The following is a 22019-nucleotide window of genomic DNA, read 5'->3' on the forward strand; positions in this document are numbered from 1 at the left end:
CAGCTGCTGCTCTTCCCTTTCTGTCCAGAAAGCCCACGCTACCTGTACATCATCCGAAACAAGGAGTCCAAGGCCAAAGAAAGTGAGTATGGGCAATTCACACACACACACACATACACAGAGTTTACAACACCCAGCGGAAACCAGGCCCAACCTGTCCGTTGCAAAGCGAGACCGTTGAGAAGTGTGTTGCGCCCACCCACCCACCCCGTTGTGTACCCTTTCTGGCCACTGTTGTTAAGCAAAACTTTGCCATTGTTAAGGGAACCACACGTTGTAACTCTGCTTGGCCGAAGCTGGCTTTGTGTCAATCCATGTGTACGAATTGTGAACCCACAACGGCAGGGACTCTGTAACGCTTGTAAATGGGTCTAAGTCTACATGGAGGGAAGGAAGCAGAGGGATCTTGACAGACTAGAAGACTGGGCCGTATCTAACAAAATGAAATTCAATGTAGAAAAAAGTAAAGTCCTACACTTAGGCAAGAAAAACCAAATGTACACATATAAACTGGGTGAAACCAGGCTCAGTAGCAGTAGCCGTGAGAGGGATCTTGGAGTCTTAGTGGACAGCCAGCTAAAGAGGAGCCAGCTGTGTGCAGCAGCAGCCCAAAAAGTTAATGCAATCCTAAGTTGCATTAACAGAGGGATACAATCCAGATCAAGTACTAATACCTCTCTGTAAAGCCTTAGTAAGACCACACCTAGAGTACTGCATCCAGTTTTGGTCACCACACAATAAAAAAGATGTTGAGACTCTAGAAAAAGTGCAGAGAAGAGCAACCAGGATGATGAGGAGACTGGAGACTAAAACATATGAAGAACGGTTGCAGGAACTGGGCCTGGCTGGTCTAGGGAAGAGAAGGACCAGGGGAGACAGGAGAGCATCTTCCAATATTTGAGGGGCTGCCCCAGAGAGGAGGAAGGGGGTGAAGCTATTTTTCAAAGCACCTGAAGGCCAGACAAGGAATAATGGATGGAAACTGAACAAGGAGAGATTCAACCTGGAAATAAGGAGAAACTTTCTGACAGAGAGAACAACCAACCAAAGTTGCCCTCGGATGTTGTGGGAGCTTCATCCCTGGAGGCTTTCAAGAAGAGATTGGACTGCCATCTGTCAGAAATGGTGTAGGGTCTCCTGCTTGGGTGGAGTGGGGGGGGGGTTGGACTAGATGACCTACAAGGTCCCTTCCAAATCTGATTATCTGCTATCTGTTACCTGTTAAGTGACAAAGTTACAGTCATACAGTCCCGAGTGGGGATGAGGGATGAGAAGATGAATAGTAATCGTAGTGCAGACTTAGTCAATAGTTGAACAGTGTTGAGGGAATTATTTGTTTAGCAGAGTGATGGCATTTGTGGGGGGAGTGGAAACTGACCTTGTGTCTAGTTGTTCTGGTGTGCAATGCTCTATATAGCGTTGTTTTGAGGACAGGAGTTGAAACAGTTTATGTCCAGGATGTGAGGGGTCTGTAGATATTTTCACAGCCCTCTTTTTGACCCGTGCAGGATACGGGTCCTCCGTGGAAGGCAGGTTGGTAGCCATAGTTTTTTTCTGGCGTCCGTGTCTGTCTTGTTGGGTTGCAGAACTGAACCAGACAGCGATAGAGGTGCAGATGACAGACTCGATCCTTCCTCTGTAGAACTGGATCAGCAGATGATGCCTCGCTTCTCATCCAAGAAGCTTCTTCGGCTCTGACTTGGATGGAGGGGAAGGGAAGGATTTAATATTCCGGGTCCTTTGCATCCTTTTTGAGAGACTCCGTCATTCCTCTGTAGAAGTGGATCAGCGGCTCCTTGCGCAGTTTGAGCTTCCTGGGAAAAGCACAACGCGCAGGATCGGCCCTCCGCACCCTAAGCTTTTCTCTTCTTTATCCTCACAGCTGATTGGCGCTACAGGCCTCAGCTGGTGCGTGGGAAGCTGCGCGCGCCTTAGCTTCCTGCATGCATGCATATGGTCACCAAAGCGGTAGCGGAACAGGTAGGACGCCACTGCTGGTCTACGGGTAGGCCTTGACTAACAACAGTTTGTTTTCGGAACTGTTCAAAGTCGCAATGGCAACTGAAAAAAAGTGGCTTAGTTTTTCACACTTGTGGCAACCTCCCTGTGGTCACATGATTCAAAATTCAGGTGCTTGGCAGCTGGCTCATATTTGGGATCTTCCAATGAGCAAAGTCTACGGGGGGGGAAAAACCCGACAAAACGGGGCAAAATGGGCTTAATGTCCCGCTTTACGGAGGAAATTTTGGGCTCCATCGTGGTTGAAAGTCCAGGATGGCCTCTATTATCTTCACTGCATTCCCGCTGTCTATTAAGAAAGTTACCCTATTGGGAAAAAAAATGTGAGAAAAAATAGTCTAGCCGCGTACGCTGAATATTGGTAAAACTTTGTGGCTGGGGGATTCTGGGAGTTGCGGTTCACAAAGCTTAAAGTGGCCATGTTTGGACCCACTCTGAACGAGTCATAGGTCATAGGTCCTTCCTTCTTTCATCTTCTCATTGGTGACCTAGATTGATGGATCCACCAATGGAATCTTTTCCCAACTTCCTCAAAATCCATGATCCTCCAGAGGCCGACAACACCCAAAATCCTGAGCTAACATCTCACAAGGGATGCTGGGAATTACAGACCTAGTACCTGGAACTAGCCAAGATTGAGGCTTTCCTTGAAGTCAACCCAACGGTTGGCCAACTCTCTTCTCCCAGCCTGTCCTTCCACCACTCCTGAGATTCCCTGTTTCCCCATTGCTACCCTGTTTCCCCGAAAATACGACCTACCCTGAAACTAAGTCCTAGCTTGATTTTTTTTTACACATGCACCCAATATAAGCCCTACCCCCAAAATAAACCCTAATTAAGATTCCCGCCCACTCCAGAGTGGACGGGTAAAGATTAAGCTAGGGTGCGGATTGGGGGTGTTTGGAGCTACCCTACTACTTATCTTTGGACAGTTGCAGCCAGGCCTCACATACCCCGACACCTGCCTGGCTGTTGTAATGACGAGACAGTCGAGTTGTTTGATCATGAACAACTGAATCATGATGATCTTTATTGGAGTCTAGTCTTGCATTTATACACATTTTTAATTATCCTCCATCATTGGTTAACTTTTGTTACTGCTTAACTTTCGTTACTGTCTAGCACAGTAATCCATACAATTAATTATCTCTAGTTAAAGTCTAACATATGTTTACTTCCTCTCTCTAATCCTCTTTTAGATTAGTGACTTTGTTTACCTGAGTTGTATTTGCTTGGAAACATTCTTTATCTGAGGTTTGCCATCCGAGATTGGAACATTCCTGCAATTACAACTCTACATATCCTCGTTTTTTATTTTAAATGGAGGATTCAAAGATTTATGAATGTATCGCAATTGTAGAGGATTAAGAGAGGGGGAAGCAGGACGAAACAATGCGAATAAATTTGGAATACATTGAATAAAACAACAGGCTGCAATTAGTACAATAATAATAATTATAGCATAAAAGAAAAACTATCTGAGCCAAGACCAATCAGGGAGCCAATTGGTTAGCCACTCAAAAGGTGAGTAATGAGCATGGATATTATTTTGAATCTATGATTGTAAATTGGCAAGCTCATCCTCAATAGTTTTATTCAAAGAATGAAAATGTACAGCACATCCACGGCATCCAACTAATGTACAGAACCCTCCCTGACGGGCTAAAAGATAGTCTATGGCAAAACATTTAAGTCTTCTATTTCATGCTGCAAATCACGAATAATAGCAGTGGTAGCATTGATGGATTTTTCAAGTCTGCAGGTGAGACCAAGAATAGATCGTCTGTTTTCTTGAGCAATTATGCCAGGATAAGAGCCTAGAGTAAGGACTCCTGTAACGGCCCCTGCCAATGCATGGCCAAATGTAGAACCAGAAGACAATTGTGTGTCAATAATGACTTCATCATTACATGTAGGCCCCAGAGAGGAACGCCGCTGTCGAGTTGATGAGAGCATACCTATTTGAACAGGTAGAGTAAAATAACCTATAGTTGCACATTGATAATTCTGCGGATGAACATTAGTAGCATATTTATCAAAAAAGAACCACATATTAGGATCCTTAAGCTGCCAACCAGCGCATATTGATCCTGTATTAGATTGATCAGAGGCATTAAAAATAGGAAAATTGTCAGGATACATATCAGGAGCTATATTAATTCTATGCAAAGAAGAATTAAAGGTACCTGACAACCAATAGTAGTCAGAACAATAACTATAATTCCCTAGCTTTTTTAATATGTGCTGAGCATCATCATAATCAGACCAATTTATGAAGCCAAGTGTGTTTAGCGTGACAATAGAAACACAGACCCCTTGTAAATTGACTAACTTTCAAGTAATGCCAACGGACAGAATTCAGTTGCATAGGGGGTGTAGAAAATAGCCAGGAGTGTGAAATAAATTGTAGTTGTGAGACAATAAATGTAGAAGACATGATCAATATCCCGGGCTTGAGATAATGAAATTTTAAATTGCTTTGCAAGCAATTTGGCATTTTGATGAAAATAAGAATGACTAGCAACAGGATCAGCAAACAAAGATGCAACATCCTTTAAGGATTCATCTGCCTTCCAATTTCCTTCAGTCAAGGCATTAGTAAAGGGAGTATGACTTCGAATGTGTTCTACATACAAAAAATGCAAGCAAGTTTCCAAACTATTCTTTAAAGATAAAAACAAGGATAACAAATTCTTATCCAAAGAGAGAGCACAATAAGAAAAGGGAAGAGATTGCATAGCTAAATACACATATTGAGTATCAACGATCAAGTTAATAGGTTGGTCATTGAACAATCGTAAAGCCCAAATCACAGCAGCCAGCTCAGCACGTTGAGCTGAAGTCTGCGTGGCAGTAAATTTAGAATACCATTGTGGTTGAATCTGCCAGACAACCACACCCCTTGTAGGTGATCCATCAGCAAAGACTGTAAGAGCTTTAGAAATAGGATTTCACACAAAAATGGAAGAAAAGGCCAGATTTAAAGTAGTAGTAACCACTATTCTAGGATCCTTGGGTAAAGAATATAACAAGTTTCCCACATATTGAGAAAAGGCTATCTGATATGATTCTGAAATCATCATCAAATGCTCGTGTTCAACTTTTGTACGAGTGAAAGCTATGCTAATGAGATCCTGTCCTGTAAGATGTAAGGCTCGTTTACGACCTTTAATAATCAAATTCTCTAATGCTGATTGATAAGGATAAATGTTTCTAGGCGGAGTAGCTGACAAATTAATCCATTCATGAATGTTGACTGCTTGCGGGGACGCATTAGAATAAAGACATCCCGTGGGTAAGGGTGTAGTGGGAAGAATAGCTAAGCAAAGTCCTATTGTTAAGGATGTTATCCTGTCCACATATCGATGCTTAAACTTATTCAATATTTCTTGAAGGCATGTTCTTTGAGGATCAGTTAATACAACTAGATCTCCTGGTGATTGTGCTCCCTTCAAAGACTGAAATAAGGGCAACATATCACCAGTTGTAATGTAGAAGAATGGCGTGCCCAATTAATAATGCCAAGTAATTTTTGCCATTGTACTAATGTATATGATTTCTGTACTTGTAATTCAGGAAGAATTGGAATGGAGGAATTGTGCAACATTCTATGTCCTAAGTAGGTATAAGGTTCTACCTTTTGAATTTTGTCTGAGGCTATATACAATCCCTGTTGTGCCACAATATCCGTTAACTCTTTTAACAACTTAGATTCATCAAAATCCGGGGCTGCTATCAATATATCATCCATATAATGATAGACTAAATAGGAAGGAAATTTATTCGAAAGGGTTGAAGGGCATTATCCACGAAATATTGACAAAGTGTAGGGGAATTAAGCATTCCTTGAAGCAACACTCGCCAATGATATCGTTTTGTGGGCATGCTATTATCAAAAACTGGGACAGTAAATGCAAATTTTTCTTTGTCTCGAGGCTGCAAAGGTATAGTAAAAAAGCAGTCTTTAAGATCAACTACCAATAATTTATAAAAATTAGGAATTAAGTTAGGATTTGGTAGACCACATTGTAAAGGACCCATGGGTTGGATACATTTATTAATTTCTCTTAAATCCTGCAGGAGGCACCATTTCTCATTTTTCTTTTTTATAACAAAAACAGGAGTATTCCAAGGACTAGTAGAAGGTTCTATATGACCAACAGCCAATTGTTCTTGAACCAATTGCTGTAAAGCAGCGAAGTTTTTCCCTTGATAATGGCCATTGTTCCACCCAAACCGGCGTAGAACAAAGCCATTTAAGAGGAAGAGCCATCATCAAGAATCAAATGGGCATTAAGAAGAGAAAGGATATCACGGCCCCAAATATTAGTATAAATATCTAGAATGTATGGTTGTAGGAAAAAGGACTTACCAGCAGATGTTGTAACATTAATTTCTAGAACACTCTGCCAAGCAGCTGTAGAACCTCCTATTCCCCACAATGAAGAAACTGTCATTTTTGGACACTGTACTGGCCACTGTAAAGAGGAGATGACAGTAACATCGGCTCCAGTATCCAATAACCCTTGAAATGGCTGTTTATTAAGGAAGAGCGTTAACAAAGGAGAGGAGTTCAGCTGATGAAGTAAGCCTACAGATAAAGAAGTTGATCCAAATCCTGCATCCCCATGATTACCTATACCAGGAGATGGAATTTCATGTGGAAGAAGAAGCAATTGAACAACAGAAGAATTACAAGGAAGAACTTGAGGAAGATTCACCCAAATCTGAATCATGAGGATACCAGTGTAATCTGAATCTATTACCCCAGGCACAACAAAACAGCCCTTTTTGTGTGAAGAAGAACGAGGCAAAATTAAGCCAACTAATCCCGAAGGAAGAGGACCTTTAAATTGAGATGGAACTATTTTAACTTCCATGGGAAAGTTAAACTCAATTTCCTCTTGATTGATTAAATCGATCCCAGCGCTATCGGCTGTGGCTGGGGAGGAGTGAGAGAGACTGCTGGAGGAGTCAGAGTGATGGGAAAAGCACGCTTTGGATTCTGGGTGGGTGCCACACCCATTGGCAAGTTTCCCGACCAAAACCGACATTGATTGGCCCAATGAAATCCCTTTTTACAAATAGGGCACTTCTTAGAAGGACGATTCTGAGGCATAGAAGGTGTAGAACGACAGTCCTTTTGAAAGTGGCCAGGCTTCTTACACTTAAAACAGTTACCAATTGGTTGCTGTCCTTTCTGAATAGCAGCTGCTAACATATGCATTTTATAAGTTTTTGATCCAATATCCTGGCAGATTCGAAGCATATCTGCCAGAGTGTAATGAGCAGTAGCCTTTAACGGCTGTAAAGCTCTTTTACAATCTGCATTAGCATTTTCAATAGCTAACTGGTGAAGAAGTTCACCAGCAGCTTCCTGATGATCAAACCGCTGTCTAATTGCTTTGGACAGACGCTCAACAAAGTCAGCATAAGGCTCATTAGCATTCTGTCGAATGTTTGAAAAATTTGCTCTAGGTTCTCCAGCTTGGGGTACCTTAAGAAAAGCACGAAAGGCACATTCAGAAACAATAGTTAACGTAGCTGGAGGAAGAACAACTTGAGCAGGAATTGTACCAAATGGTCCAGAACCAAATAGCTGCTCAACTGTATATGCTCCTCCCCTCCTAAAGCAGCAGCTTGAACATGTCTCATATATTCACTCTCCCAAACCACATATTGCAATGGATGTTAAAATCATGCGAAATATTTGCTTCCAATCTTCAGGGATCATTGTATAACCATTTTTTATTCCTTCTACAAGTCCTCTTGTAAAATTACCACTAATCCCATAGTCTGTAACTGCCTTTTTTAACTCTCTTAAGATCTGATAAGGCAGACCCTCCCATTCTGCTACTTGCAGTCCAAGCTGTGGCCCCTGACCAGGACGATATTGTACTGGACAAACAGACAGTAATTCTGCAAGTTCTGTTCCTGAGACAGAGGCATCCTTTTTACAATTATCAACCATTTTCTGAAAAGAAGACTGAACAATAGAGTCAGGAGGCTTTTGCCCTGTATCTGCAGGAGCTGAGGGAATTGAAGACATATATTCAGGTGAAGAAGGGGAACAAATGACAGCATTAGTATAACGTGAAGGTAGAGGTGTTAAAAGAGAAAGTTCATCGTGACCAAATTGCATGCCTACATAAATGCCACACATGCAAATTGCATGCCTACATAAATGCCACACATGCAAAACTTCTATTTTTGCTCGAGGTTCAGTATGCAATGTTTTCCCTATACGTTAATTTTAAAGACCCCTTTTCTGGGTACCATAAGCACTGAGCTGCAATCTCCTGGACCAGCCTTAAGAGATTTCTCTGTGGTACCTCGGTATTATTATTATTTTTTGAAAATTTTATTGATTTTTAAAAACAAACATAAACAAACAAAACATAGAACATAAAAGCATAAAACATCTTTTTTGAAAGCAGCCTGATTCCGGGTTACATCTCTTCGTGCAGACACAAATTCAAATTCATGCTCATTTTTGTATTCCATTCCATATCTTATTACCATTCTACATTTTCTATATAACTTCTCCCCTCTTTCAACTTTCTTAATTTTATTTTATTTATTTCATCTCAATTCAAATAATCATACTTATATTCTTTGTCTGTCCTGTTTCAGCTGTCTATTATCTTTTCTCATTAAGCAAAATTTCTCCTGTGATCACTGATTGGAGTATGACGCCTTTATATCTTTCCCCTAAGATTATAACACTTAATATAATACATAACTTCCATTCGGATTCTGCTTGATACATTCTAAAACTACACAATGTATTTTAAAAAGATATATATACCACCACACTCCCACGTAAAAAGCAGACTCACACCCACACAGAAGATGAGACACGACCACAGACCAGAAGCCGCACTGCAGCTGCATCACTACCCACTTCAACCCCCCTGAGCCATACATGAAGCGAACTGACCCCCACCATGAAGATGCAGCACGCCACAAACTCGAAGCCAAACAGCAAGATCACAGCTCACCAGCTCAAATCCCCCAGTAACTAAGACCAACCTGAGCACAACCAAGCCCCCACCTGAACAGAACACACCTCCAGCCAATCAGAACATGGCCAACCCCCAACCAATCAGAACACAGCCAAACCCCAACCAATGAGAACACACCCCACCCAATCAGAACACAGCCAAGCCCCCAACCAATCAAGTCACACCCCACTAGCAGTTAAAAGGAAGAAGCAGCTGCAAGCTCACATCACTCTGAGAAGCACAGAGCTGAAGACAGAAGCCTGAAGATGATGAATGAGACTTCATCGAAACGTTGCCTAGATACTTCCAATCTTACGCGGGAGAAAACCCGAATAACCAAAGATCCACATACAAATACCCGCGAGAACCTCAGAAAACATATATATATATATATATATATATATATATATATATATATATATATATATATATATATATATATATATATATATATATATATATATATATATATAAAAACATAATTAAAACAACAATCCATACCAATTCGATTCTATCATTGATATTAATATTCATTTAAATCTTAAACATTTTACACGTTACTTTTCAAATAAGTATCATACTTCTATGGAAACACTTATAAACTTTCCATAATTACTTCCCTCTCACTTCACTTATATTTTATAAAACGTTGAGTAGTTAAAATGTTCCCATTCCTTCCTAGTTCAAATCTCTCATTTATTTCATTTCGTTTATTTTGTTCACAAAAGTTTCACTAAATTACACTAACTATTTTATTCCACTTTTTAATCATATGTTGTTTCCAATTTTCTAGCATTATTTCTATTACAAATATAACAATACAATCTTATGTACCTTTACAGAATCCCTTTTTCAGTTAAATTTTCACCCGTTATCTCTGAATAAATCCTGTTTTACATCTTGCTCCAAACCTTTGTAACTTCTCTTCCTTCCTTTTTCCCTTTCTTCTCTCTCTCCCTTTTTACCCCCTGTCTCTCCACCTCCATTTCCCTCTTCTGTATTCCCTTTTCTGTTGCTTTCCAACATTATATCCCCTTTTACATTATTTTTCCCTTTTTGGCTGTTTTTTTAGGTCTTAAATTCTCCATTCTCTTTCCCCCTTTCTCTTTTCTTCCCCAGATAGAATTACTTGTTCATTAAAAATGGCTTCTTCTTTGTCCCAATCTTCTTGTTGCGGTCTTTTCTTGTTGTTTCTTGTAGACACCAATCGCCATTTCTAAGAATTGAAAGATGGAGCCAAAGGAGCCCTTCCTTCTTGTTCCTATTCTTTATATTTTTAAATTCAATTTTCAGTTCATTCAGTTCATCCAGAGGTGATGCCATTGTAGAGGGTTTTTTTTTTAAACAACCACCCAATTGTTTTTAGTCATTCAAATATGATTTCCAAAAGTCCCAAAATCAATCCCAAGCAATCCAAATACACACAAGCTATTTCTTTTAACGCTTTCTTCTTTTTTCACTTTCTCTTCTTGGGGTTACTATTTAGTTGCAAAGTTCCAGTTAAAATGTATCCTTTAGAAGTCTTGTTAAGATTTAACTTTAAATTCTTTTGAATTCCAAGCAGTCTCCTCCTTCCAAGTCCTGCCCTTATTCTTTTCCTCTCCCTTCCCACTTATAGCAAAAAAATATTTTTTTTAGTGTTCAGAAATCTTTATTGTCCCTTTGGCATTTAATTATATTTCCAGTTTAATTACCTGTTGGTGCCAAAGCGGATTTTTCCAATTTCTTTATTCGGATCTTCTCGTTATCAGCGTGAGGAAGGAGAGTGAAGGAAAAAAAACTTTCCCTTTTCACTTTCATTCGCTGCTTCCGACTCTTCTTTGGGAGCGATGTATCTTTTGCAAAATTTAAATTCCAGGGTACCTTGGTTGTTACTTTTTGTCCCAGTCAGCCAAAAACTTTCACTTCTTAACTTCCTCCTGCACTTTCTTTTCCGGCTGAGTGCTTCTTTGAGGTGGCCATTTCTGACCGCCGCTCTTACCGCCGGGAAAGGGAGTTTAGCCAGCTGAGGAGGAGAGGTGCGGCTCCCTCAAACCCTGCTGGGTCTCCCCGTCTTCACCACCTCTATGGGGTGGCTTAGCCCCGAAGGCAGCTGGCTCAGGATGCTCCAGCGGCGAGCCCAGGCAGAAACCCCGCACGATCGCGGATTCCTGCCTGCCGCCGAAGCCCTGCAAACAGGAAGTCCGGTACCTCGGTATTATTTTTCTTCAACAAATAGCCTAATTCATCTACATGCTTCCTTTGTTCCTCAGAAAGCGAAGACCCCATACTTACAGAAACCAAAAGGTTGAAGAAACCACAAAGAGTTGAAGGTGCACCAAATCCTTGCCAGATGAAGTAAGAGGGTCCCTGTTCATGCGCCACTTGTTGTAATGACGAGGCAGTCGAGTTGTTTGATCATGAACAACTGAATCATGATGATCTTTATTGGAGTCTAGTCTTGCATTTATACACATTTTTAATTATCCTCCATCATTGGTTAACTTTTGTTACTGCTTAACTTTCGTTACTATCTAGCACAGTAATCCATACAATTATCTCTAGTTAAAGTCTAACATATGTTTACTTCCTCTCTCTAATCCTCTTTTAGATTAGTGACTTTGTTTACCTGAGTTGTATTTGCTTGGAAACATTCTTTATCTGAGGTTTGCCATCCGAGATTGGAACATTCCTGCAATTACAACTCTACACCTGGCCGGCCCATTTTTTTTCTGTAGCCAGCAAGGCCGGCAAGGCTTTCCTGAAGGCTTCTGGAGCTGATAACAAAGCTCTGGATCGATCCGGAGTCTGTTATCGGCTGCAGTAGCCTCCAAGAAAGCCTTGCCAGCCACAGGAGAAGGACTTCCGGAAGGAGGCCGGGGGTGACGCGCGCAAGTGAGGTTAGTCCGTGGAGGACATCCCCCCCAAAATAAGACCTGGTGCCTTTTTTGGTGACAAAAAGAAAAAACAACAGGGTCTTATTTTTTGGGAAACACAGTAATTTCTCCCCTGCATGGGTCCCCCTTTATAGGTCTCAAGCGGCTGACTGGCTATCAGGATGTGAGCGCCGCGTTGACGGAGATGAAGGAGGAGAAACGGCGTATGGACATGGAACACAGAGTCTCCATCCTCCAGCTCTTCCGTTCCCGCATTTACCGCCAGCCGTTGCTGATCGCTGTGGTTCTGCAACTGTCCCAGCAATTGTCGGGCATCAACGCAGTGAGTGCAGTGGTGTTGTTCTGACCAAGGGCTTCCTGAGACCGTCACAATCACACGCTGTTCCCAAAAACTTTGTTTTTTTTTTAATTTCAACAGCTGTGAATTATAGTCATTCCCAGCCCATAATGAGTCCCAAACAGTTTGTAAATAGTCCCAATGGAAATCTGCCACAGCCTTCGGGATAAAGCACCCACCTTTATCTCCTTTGAAATACTGCCAACGACTAAATGGCCCATTAGCTGTACAAGGCCAAACGGAGCACAAAGTCCACACGGAGCTTCAGAGTTTAAAACCGACCAGAACGAACAAAAGTTGCTTCCTGCAAAGGCTCCTATCCCTTTGCTCCTCCTTTATATCTTACGGGAGGGGACAATTACTTCCCAGTCTTACTCCCAAGCCACCCCTTTTGTCTTAACTGTTCTTGCCTTCTGACAGCTCTGCGCATGTGCGCACTGGGAACAGACTCCTCTTCCTCACTGCTGTCAGATTCTGGAGGCTCCGGAGTTGGCACATAACTCTCGGATGGCTCTGGCCCCATCTCTGTGTCGGACACAGATCCCTCGTCCGAGCCCTCCCCAGACTCCAGGACTGGCCCATGCTCCTCCCCACTGTCCAACTTTACTGTCAGCTCCGCAGGCTGCTGGTGGACCACAGGTGGGATTCAGCCGGTTCGGGCAGGTTCGAGGGAACCAGTATTAAAAATTCTGGCTGGCCCGGCCTCCCTGCCTTGTCACTCCTCATCTCATCTGCTCGCGGCATAGAAGGGACTTCCCCCCACCCCTCAAGGACCAGGAAGAACCTTCACCCTTCCTGTTTAGGTCTTCTATTACTCCACCGACATCTTGACCAAAGCTGGCCTGGAGCAGCCCATCTACGCGACCATCGGGACAGGCATCATTAACACCATCTTCACCATCATTTCGGTAAGAGATCCCGCCTCACCACCACCGTGTGTGTGTGTGTGTGTGTCTCCAAACCAGGTAACTTTTTAGACTTGTGGACTTCAAGGCCCAGAATTCCCCAGCAAGCATGGCCTCAGGGTTCAAGAATAAATATGGTTAAACGCCTTGATCACATTTTTTTTGATAGGGTAACTTTTAATAGATGGTGGGTTTGAAGTGAACTTAATATAACTTGACTTCGGCAAAGTGAGGGGGGAAAAAAAAAAGAGATGGCTGGGGGGTTCTGGGAGTTGAAGTCCACATAACATAAAATGGCCAAGGCCTGAGAAATATTGGTAAAAGATTCATCCATCCATCCTTTCCTTCCATGCTCCACAAAATTTGGCAATACTGTACGGATGTTTGCTATCAATCATTTGCTGTAGACATCAAAATAACAGAATAAAAGAATAACAAATTTGGAAGGGACCTTAGAGGTCTTCCAGTCCAACCCCTTGCTCAATTTGCTATAAAAATCGAAAATTGCTATCAGTTGCTATAGACATTGAAATAGCAGAATAAACAAATAGATTTAGAGCCAGAATTATTTTTCTTAGGGATGATTAAAAAGAAATATGGGAAAGATATAAAATATAATAATATTACATATCTTAACTGCTGCTAGAACTGCCTATGCTCAATGTTGGAAACAGAATTCTACACCAACAGATCAATTGATTATTCAAAAAATAATGGCGTGTGCCGAGATGGATAAATTAACCCTGATGTTACAAGAGAAATAGGAGTCTCAATATTATAGAATTTGGGAAAAATTGTATGATTGGATTAAATTGGGACAAAGGGATGATGAAAAGAGGTAATGATAAGCATTTTACATATTAAAGATTTATATTTGCATGAACTGTATATATTTGTAAATAAGCACAAAATAGAAGTATATGAGTGTTGCCACACATTGTTAATGTCATAATATTTATATTTTTTGTTCAGTTTTTAAAGATATAAAAGACTAATAAAGTTTATTTAAAAAAAAAGAAATAGCAGAATAACTGAGTTGGAAGGGACCTTGGAGGTCTTCTAGTCCAACCCCCTATAAAAATCAAAAATTGCTATCAATCATTTGCTTTAGAAACCGAACAGCTGTTAGGATTGCCCACCTGGCCTTCTCCCTCCCTCTGGTGAGGAGTCTCAGCACCTTTTCCTCACCTTTGTCCTCTCTTCCAGGTGTTCCTGGTCGAGCGGGCAGGAAGGCGGACGCTACACCTGGTGGGCTTATTCGGAATGGGCATCTGTGCCTTATTGATGATGACCTCACTCCTCCTCCTGGTGAGTAGCCTCCGTCTGGTGAGTAGTCTCATTTGAGATGCTCCAACAAGTAGAGCTCGGATCGGAGCAACGCACAATCACGGACTCCGATCTGATTTCGACGGAAGTGCCACCGGAAGTCCTTCATCCCCTTTCTTAACCAAATCGCTGCAGTTGTTAATTTAGCAGCACGGTCCTTAAGTGAATCATTAACCGATACAGATGGTTATTGACTTAGGAGCACCATAATGGAGCCCAAAATTTCGTGTTCTTAAGCGAGGCAGTTATTCAGTGAGTTTTGCTCCATTTTATGACCTTTCTTGCCTTAGTCGTTAAGTGAATCACTGTCGTTGTTAAGCCAGTAACCCAGTCATTAAGCAAATGGCTTCCCATGGACTTGGCTTGTCAGAAGGTCGCAAAAGGGGCATCTCCTGACTCCTGGGGCGCTGCGGCTGTCATAAATACAAGTCACTTGCCAAGACCATGTGGAGGCTGAGACCGTCATAAATACGAGACACCTGCCGAGCGTCTGAATTTTGATTGCGAGGCTGCGCGTATGCTGCAACGGTCATAAGCGTGAAAAGTCACTTGGTTCAGTGCCGTGGTAACTCCGTAACGGTCACTCAATGAAGCATGGTAAGTCGAGGACTCTCTGAATGGGTTGCGTTGCGTGTCCGGGACTTTTGCCAGCTGGGAAAACCCTCTGAAGAACATCTCCCTCCACAGAAAAGCGTGGCCTGGATGGGCTACCTGAGCATGGTGGCCATTTTCGCCTTCGTGGCCTTCTTCGAGATCGGGCCGGGCCCCATCCCGTGGTTCATCGTGGCCGAGCTCTTCAGCCAGGGACCTCGGCCGGCCGCCATGGCCGTATCCGGCTTTGCCAACTGGACTAGCAACTTCATCATCGGCATGAGTTTCCCGGCCATCCAGGTGAGTGTGAGACCTTTTTAACAGATTAACGGAGCCCGAAGGAACCTTAGAGGTCATCTAGTCCAAGCCCACCCGCTGCCAGCCCAAGCGGGAGACACTGCCTAGAGTATTTCTGACAGAGGGCTGTCCAATCTCTTATTGAAATCCTCCAGGGATGAAGCTCCCACCATTTCTGAATAACAGAATAATAACCGAGTTGGAAGGGTTCCTTGGAGGTCATCTAGTCCAACCCCCCCCCAAAGCTGGAGACCCTACACCATTTCTGACAAGAGGGCAGTCCAGTCTCTTCTTGAAACCCTCCAGGGATGAAGCTCCCACCCTTTCTGAATAACAGAATCATTAACAGATTAACAGAGTCGGAAGGGACCTTGTAGGTCATCTAGTCCAGCCCTCCTCCAGGGGTAAGGGTGGTGGGAAAGGCATATTTTTAATCCCTGCGCTTCGGTGTTGATCGGCGGCCCTTCGAGATGTTTTTAGCCATCGGCCGCCGATAACCGGAACGGCACAACACGAAAGGGAGGAGGAAAAATGGACACCTTGCAAATCAACTTAATGGTGGTTGTTACTTGCTGAATGCAGCCAGTCCTTGCAGGAACTGGGGATGTCTAGGGAAGAATTGGGTGGTGGTGGTGGAATATGATAGGAGGAGGGTTGGACTAGAAGATCTCCAAGCTCCCCTTCACCTACCTCTTGTTTTCCTGGTATCCCCTTGCAGGAGGCGATCGGCCCTTACGTCTTCCTCATCTTCGCCATCCTCCTCTTCATCTTCTCCGCCTTCACGTACCTCAAGGTGCCGGAGACACGGGGACGCACCTTCGATGACATCGCTGCCACATTCCGACGCACCCCGTCGTTGTTGGATCGCGAGATCAAGCCTTACACGGAGCTCGACGAGCTGAGTCCGGACGGCCACGAATGAATTGGGGCAGAGGGCAGGGAAAGGAATGGCGGGGAGGGAAAGGAGGCCACGAGGAGTAGAATCGGGGACACCGGCAAAGAAAACAAAGGTTTGTCTCTAGCACTTTAGGGCCACGAGGCCTGGCCGGAAGGTCTCGGGGTCTCAGCCAAACATGTTTCTTTGGTCTGGTTTGCATTTACTTTATTTTATTTTTCTTAAAATATTTTTAAGGGAAAAGCAATTTAAAGAGGATGATTTTTTTATCAGATGGTTCGGGAGGGCAGGCACCACGTTCACTTTGCTGTAAATTAGGCTTTGGGGTGGAAAGATACCCTCTGGGTAGCCCTATTTGGACTAGATTCCCCCACCCCCAGCTTCCCAGAGCACTTTCTGAAGCACAAACCGATCAGAGAAACTGGCTGCCAACTAACCCTCTTCTGAAGTCTTTTCTTCATTTCGTACTTGGTTCGGCTTGCGCTAATGTTAAGTCCTGAGCGCATAGCGCACAAGAGTGCCCCAGAGCATGGGCAGAGTTCCTGGACCACTCTCTCAGGAGGTTCCCCCGGCAGCCTTCCTCTTTCATGTGCTTCAGGATATGTCTTTTCCAGCAAATTTGGGACACCTTCTAGACCGGGGCTATCCAAACATGGCTACTTTAAGACCTCTGGACTTCAACTCCCAGAATCCCCCAGCCATTTCCTCTTTTTCCCTTTGCTGGAGTCAAGATATATCACATCTACTTCATTCCCACTATCTATTAAGAAAACTTACCCAATCAAACAAATAAAATAATAGTAGTCTGGCCATATTTGTTATTGTCCTATACATAACTGAATTCTGGTATTAAAAAAAAAAAACAACCTTGCCAGCTGGGGAATTCTGGGAATTGAAGTCCACAAATCTTAAAGTGCCCAAGGTCTAGATTTCAAACCCTGAATGTGTGATGAATGCTGGGTCCAAACAAGAGGTGGAAGAGTGACGGCCTGGGAAACACCTGTCCTCCTTCACTGGCCCTCCATGGCGGACCTTTGGACCACTAAGGCCACCTCAAGGGGAAGGACTACAAGTTCCATACTCAGGCCTGCGAGAGACAGAAGGAGGGAGGCTGCTTTCTATGGACTAGTGCTTCCCAGCCACTGTCACTTTAAGAAGGGTGGACTTCAACTCCCAGAATGCCCCAGCCAGTATTTGTGGGCTTCAAAGGACTCCCAGAATCCCCCAGCCAGCATTTGCGGGCCTCAAAGGACTCCCAGAATCCCCCAGCCAGCATTTGTGGGCTTCAAAGGACTCCCAGAATCCCCCAGCCAGCATTTGTGGGCCAAAAAGGACTCCCAGAATCCCCCAGCCAGCATTTGTGGGCCAAAAAGGACTCAGAATTCCTTAGTCAGCATTTGTGGTCATGAAATGACTCCCAGAACTCCCCCAGCCAGCATTTGTGGGCCTAAAAGGACTCTCAGAATCCTCAGTCAGCATTTGTGGATCTGAAATGACTCCCAGAATCCCCCAGCCAGCATTTGTGGGCCTCAAAGGACTCCCAAAATCCCCCAGCCAGCATTTGTGGGCCTAAAAGGACTCTCAGAATCCTCAGTCAGCATTTGTGGATTTGAAATGACTCCCAGAATCCCCCAGTTAGCATTTGTGGCCCTAAAAGGACTCCCAGAATCCCCAGCCATTATTTGTGGCCCTAAAGGACTCCCAGAATCCCCCAGCCATTATTTGTGGCCCTAAAAGGACTCCCAGAATCCCCCAGCCATTATTTGTGGGCTTCAAAGGACACCCAGAATCCCCCAGCCATTATTTGTGGGCTTCAAAGGAATCCCAGAATCCCCCAGCCAGCATTTGAGGGCCTCAAAGGAATCCCAGAATCTCCCAGCCAGCATTTGTGGGCCTCAAAGGAATCCCAGAATTCCCCCAGCGAGTCAGGGGTCTGAGTGTGAGAGATGCTTCTTCCCCAGATGGCTGAATTGATCTCTTGCAAGGAAAACCTCAGACCAAAAACAACCTTCTGCCTCTCTTGGGTCCCCATGATTACGAGGCCACTGCACCCCCATTCCCACACCCAAACCACCATAGGTTGCTTGCCCTGAGATTAAAAACGGAATGGGGACTTTAAAAAAAAAAAAAAAAGCCTAACCGGAGCTGGTGTTTTTCTGAGCTTGAAAACGGTTAGGGATTCAAATAAAAGCCTCTCCTTTCAAATTGGCAAAAAAAGAGGATTTTGCAAAGGAATTATTTCGCTGAGCACGTTTGCCTACCAGTAAAGGAGAATATTGGTAGCGCAGGGTTGAATGGAGGGCGTCCTTGGGGGTCTCTGAGCTTCGGAGTTTCCTTGCAGACCTCTCATGACCCACCTAGGGAACGCCATCAGTGCTAGAAGGGAGTTAGGTCTAGGAAGAGGAGGAAGAGGAAAAGGAGGAGGAGGAGGAGGAGGAGGAAGACGATGGGGTCCTTGGTGCTCTCTGAGCTGGGAGTTGTTTTCCTGCAGACGTTTCATGACCCATCTAGGGAACATCATCAGGGCTAGAAGAGTGTTAGGTTGAGGAGGAGGAGGAGGAGGAGGAGGAGGAGGAGGAGGAGGAGGAGGAGGAGGAGGAGGAGGAGGAGGAGGAGGAGGAGGAGGAGGAAAAGACTGTGAGGTCCTTGGCATTCTCTGAGCTTAGTAGTTTCCTTGCAGACGTTTCATGACCCAAGTAGGGAACGTCATCAGTGCTAGAAGGGAGGGTTTGTAGAGAGGAGGAGGAGAAAAAGGACTGTGAGATCCTTGGTGTCCTCTGAGCTGGGTGGTTTCCTTGCAGACGTTTTCATGACCCAAGTAGGGAACGTCATCAGTGCTAGAAGGGGAGGGGTTTGCAGGAGGAGGAGGAAAAGGAGAATAGAATAGAAAATAGAATAGAAAATAGGAGCTGGAAGGGCCCTTGGAGGTCTTCTAGTCCAGCCCCCTGCTCAAGCAGGAGAACCTATACCATCTCAGTCGTTTTATCATCAGTGCTAGTAAGGAACAGGGTTTGCTGAGGTCTGGGCTGGTTTGAACCTGGTTTAATTCTCTCTGCATCCCCAGTTCAAGAACTTCCCAGCTCTTTAAAAGGCGGGGCCGTTAATTCCTAGGAGTTAATTTTCAGGCAGAGATCTGTGGTTGTTTGGCGCTTTTTTCAATTGCCTTAGGTGTGAACTCTTGTCTTTAAGTCCTCCACATTTTTTTCCCACCCCTGCAAGTTTTCAAACCTTTTTTTTTTTTTTTGCATCCACAAAGAGCGCTTAGAATTGGGTTGTTGTTTTTTTATTTATTTATTTAAATTATTTCCCCTACCAAAGCAGGGAACTTTTAAAACAGAAGCTGACAAGACTGTGTGGGGAAAAATTTGACAACTTGGGCGGGAAAGCCAGAACGGAAAATGAAAAGATGCGAGACTATAAAAAATTTTCTCCTCCAACTTTGTATAATGGCACAAAGGGTTGTGTTTGGGGCTTTGGGTCATGAGAGAATATGTCTTAAAACGCAGAGGGTTTTTGTGTGTGTGTGTGTGTGCATGTTTCCTTTTGTATTTCTAGAAAAAAAAAACACGCTATTTGTATATAAAGAATAGATGGCTACACTGTGGGGGTTTTCTTCCTTGGCACGACGCTTGGATGGCTCAGGGATTTTAATCACAATTAACGCAAACCAGGAGAATATTTTCTGCCTGATGCGTCGGTCTGTGCAAAGGAGTTTATTCTTGAAGGCTTCGGAGGAATTCTGCACTTCCTTGAGCTGATAATTCACACAGCTTCCCCTTTGGAGAAACTTCTGACCTCGTCTGACATGGGAGGAGGTGGCTTTTGAATTCAAATCCCCAGATCAGGGAAGGAGGGGAGAGAGAGAGGGAGGGAGAGAGGGAGGGAGGGAGAGACAGAAAGACAGTGGGAAATAGAGAGAGAAAGAGAGAGAAAAGGAGAAAAAGAGAGAGAGGAAGAAAAAGAGAGAAAGAGGGAAAGAGAGAAAAGAGAGAAAGTGAGAGGGAAAGAGGGGGAAATAGAGAAAGAGAGAAAGAGAGAGAAAGAGAAAGGGAGAAAGAGAGAGAAAAAGAAAAAGAGAAAGAGGGAAAAAGAAAAAAAGAAAGAGAGGGAAAGAGAGAAAGAGAAAAAGAGAGAAAGAGAGAGAGGGAAAGAGAGAAAGAGAAAAAGAGAGACAGAAAAATAGAGAGAAAGAGAGAGGTACACACATATTTCTGGTATTTGTATATATTTTTATTTATTTGTCTGGTATTTTTAGGCAAAGCAGCTGAATCAACCCCCCCAGCCAGCAGCATTTAGAGCAGAGGTCTCCAAACTTGGCAACTTTTAAGACTTGTGGACTTCAACTCCCAGAATCCCTCAGCCAAATTCTTACCCCGATTTAGAGGGTTGCCTAAATTTGGCTGTTGGGACGTGAATCTCTCTCTCCGCCTAATCTTCCTCCTCCCAGGCCGAGGGCTAAGACTTTCTGCCCCGCCCTGTAGGCTCTTAGAATGTATGATTGGAAGGGACCCCGGAGGTCTTTTAGTCCAACCCCCTGCCCCACTACACCAGGGGTCTCCAAACTTGGCCTGTTTAAGACTTGTGGACTTCCAACTCCCAGAATTCCTCCTCCAGTCATGTTAGCTCAGGAATTCTGAGAGTTGGAAGTCCACAAGTCTTAAACAGGCCAAGTTTGGAGACCCCCGCCCTACACCATGGTGGTCCAATCTCTTCTTGAGAGCCTCCAGGGATGAAGCTCCCACAACTTCCAAAGGCAACTTCTGTTCCATTGAGTATAGAATACAAGAGGTGGAAGGGACCTTGTAGGTCATCTAGTCCAACCACCACCCCCCCCTCAAATATTGGAAGACTGCTATCATGTCTCCCCTGGCCCTTCTCTTCACTAAAATAGCCACCCCCAGTTCCTGCAACCATTCATTGTATGTTTTAGCCTCCAGTCCCCTCATCATCATGGTTGCTCTTCTCTGTACTTATTCTAGAGTCTCAACATCTAATTTTGTGTTGTGGTGCAGGAGCTATGGGTAGGAACTACCTGTCTGACTTTTTTGTGTGTGGGGGGGGAAACAGTCCCACCCAGGTGCACAGCCTCTCCTGGGCATCCCTGCGCCTTGGAGAAGACTCAACCACTACCTGTGTCAACATGGCATTTCCTGGGACCGTAAGGTGCTCCAACTCATGGGTGCTGGAAAGGGGACCAACTTCAGAAAAACAGGGGAGTGTGAGACTATGATGAAATGGGTAGAGATAGATATCTAGGTGTATAAGGTAAATTTTCACAGGCAACAGGGAGGCTCAACCCTTGAGGCCAGCCAGGGCTGCTGCAGGCCACCCACAACCAGCAGAATCTTTAAAAAAGGGACCCTGGAGGGCATCTAGTCCAACTCCCCCTATTACACCATACCAAACAAATGACTGTCAGGTCTTTTTCTTTAAAAACAAACAAACAAACCTCCAGGGGTGGAGCAGCCACATAACTTCAAGTTGTTGGCAAGCCATTCCACCAGTTAAAATTGTTCTAGCTGTCAGGGCTCAGGAAAAGGGGGAGCCAGGCTCGTAACCATTTGGCAGGCCGATCACTAGGAGATTGTGAGTTCTAATCCCGGTTTAGGCGTGGGATGGATAAATGGATTAATGTACGGATTGAATGGATAGATAAATAGATGAAAGGTAGATAGGCAGGTAGATATAAAGATATATATGATAGAGGGGGGGAGGGAGATAAATGATAATTAGATGAAAGGTAGATAAAGATAGATATATGATGGATAG

The 22019-nt window shown here is 43.9% G+C and overlaps 1 protein-coding gene and 2 long non-coding RNA genes across 3 annotated transcripts in view; 2 read left to right on the plus strand and 1 right to left on the minus strand.

Moving 5' to 3' along the window:
• Positions 1 to 16493, plus strand: part of SLC2A4 (solute carrier family 2 member 4) — a 25666-nt gene extending 9173 nt beyond the window's left edge. The window contains 6 exon segments of the mRNA XM_087946575.1: positions 1 to 82; positions 12034 to 12221; positions 13040 to 13144; positions 14348 to 14449; positions 15155 to 15358; positions 16074 to 16493. The exon segment at positions 1 to 82 is cut by the window's left edge and continues 81 nt beyond it. Coding sequence (XP_087802701.1) covers positions 1 to 82; positions 12034 to 12221; positions 13040 to 13144; positions 14348 to 14449; positions 15155 to 15358; positions 16074 to 16277 — 885 coding nt within the window. The 3' untranslated portion in view covers positions 16278 to 16493.
• LOC148129199 (uncharacterized) overlaps positions 1 to 19849 on the plus strand; it is a 155049-nt gene extending 135200 nt beyond the window's left edge. Inside the window, exons 2-3 of the long non-coding RNA XR_015745844.1 lie at positions 18879 to 18977; positions 19110 to 19849. This is a non-coding gene — a long non-coding RNA (uncharacterized LOC148129199). The remainder of the gene's footprint in view (positions 1 to 18878; positions 18978 to 19109) is intronic.
• On the minus strand, positions 16956 to 17707 carry LOC148129200 (uncharacterized). The gene is made up of 2 exons (XR_015745845.1): positions 17666 to 17707; positions 16956 to 17625 (listed from the first exon to the last, which is right to left on the minus strand). It is a non-coding gene; the product is annotated as an uncharacterized LOC148129200 (long non-coding RNA).
• Positions 19850 to 22019: the final 2170 nt, after the last annotated feature.

This window comes from Notechis scutatus, chromosome Z (assembly GCF_049901735.1).
Source record: "Notechis scutatus isolate UNSWTSFEM ecotype Mainland chromosome Z, rNotScu1.2, whole genome shotgun sequence".
Taxonomy (NCBI): domain Eukaryota; kingdom Metazoa; phylum Chordata; class Lepidosauria; order Squamata; family Elapidae; genus Notechis; species Notechis scutatus.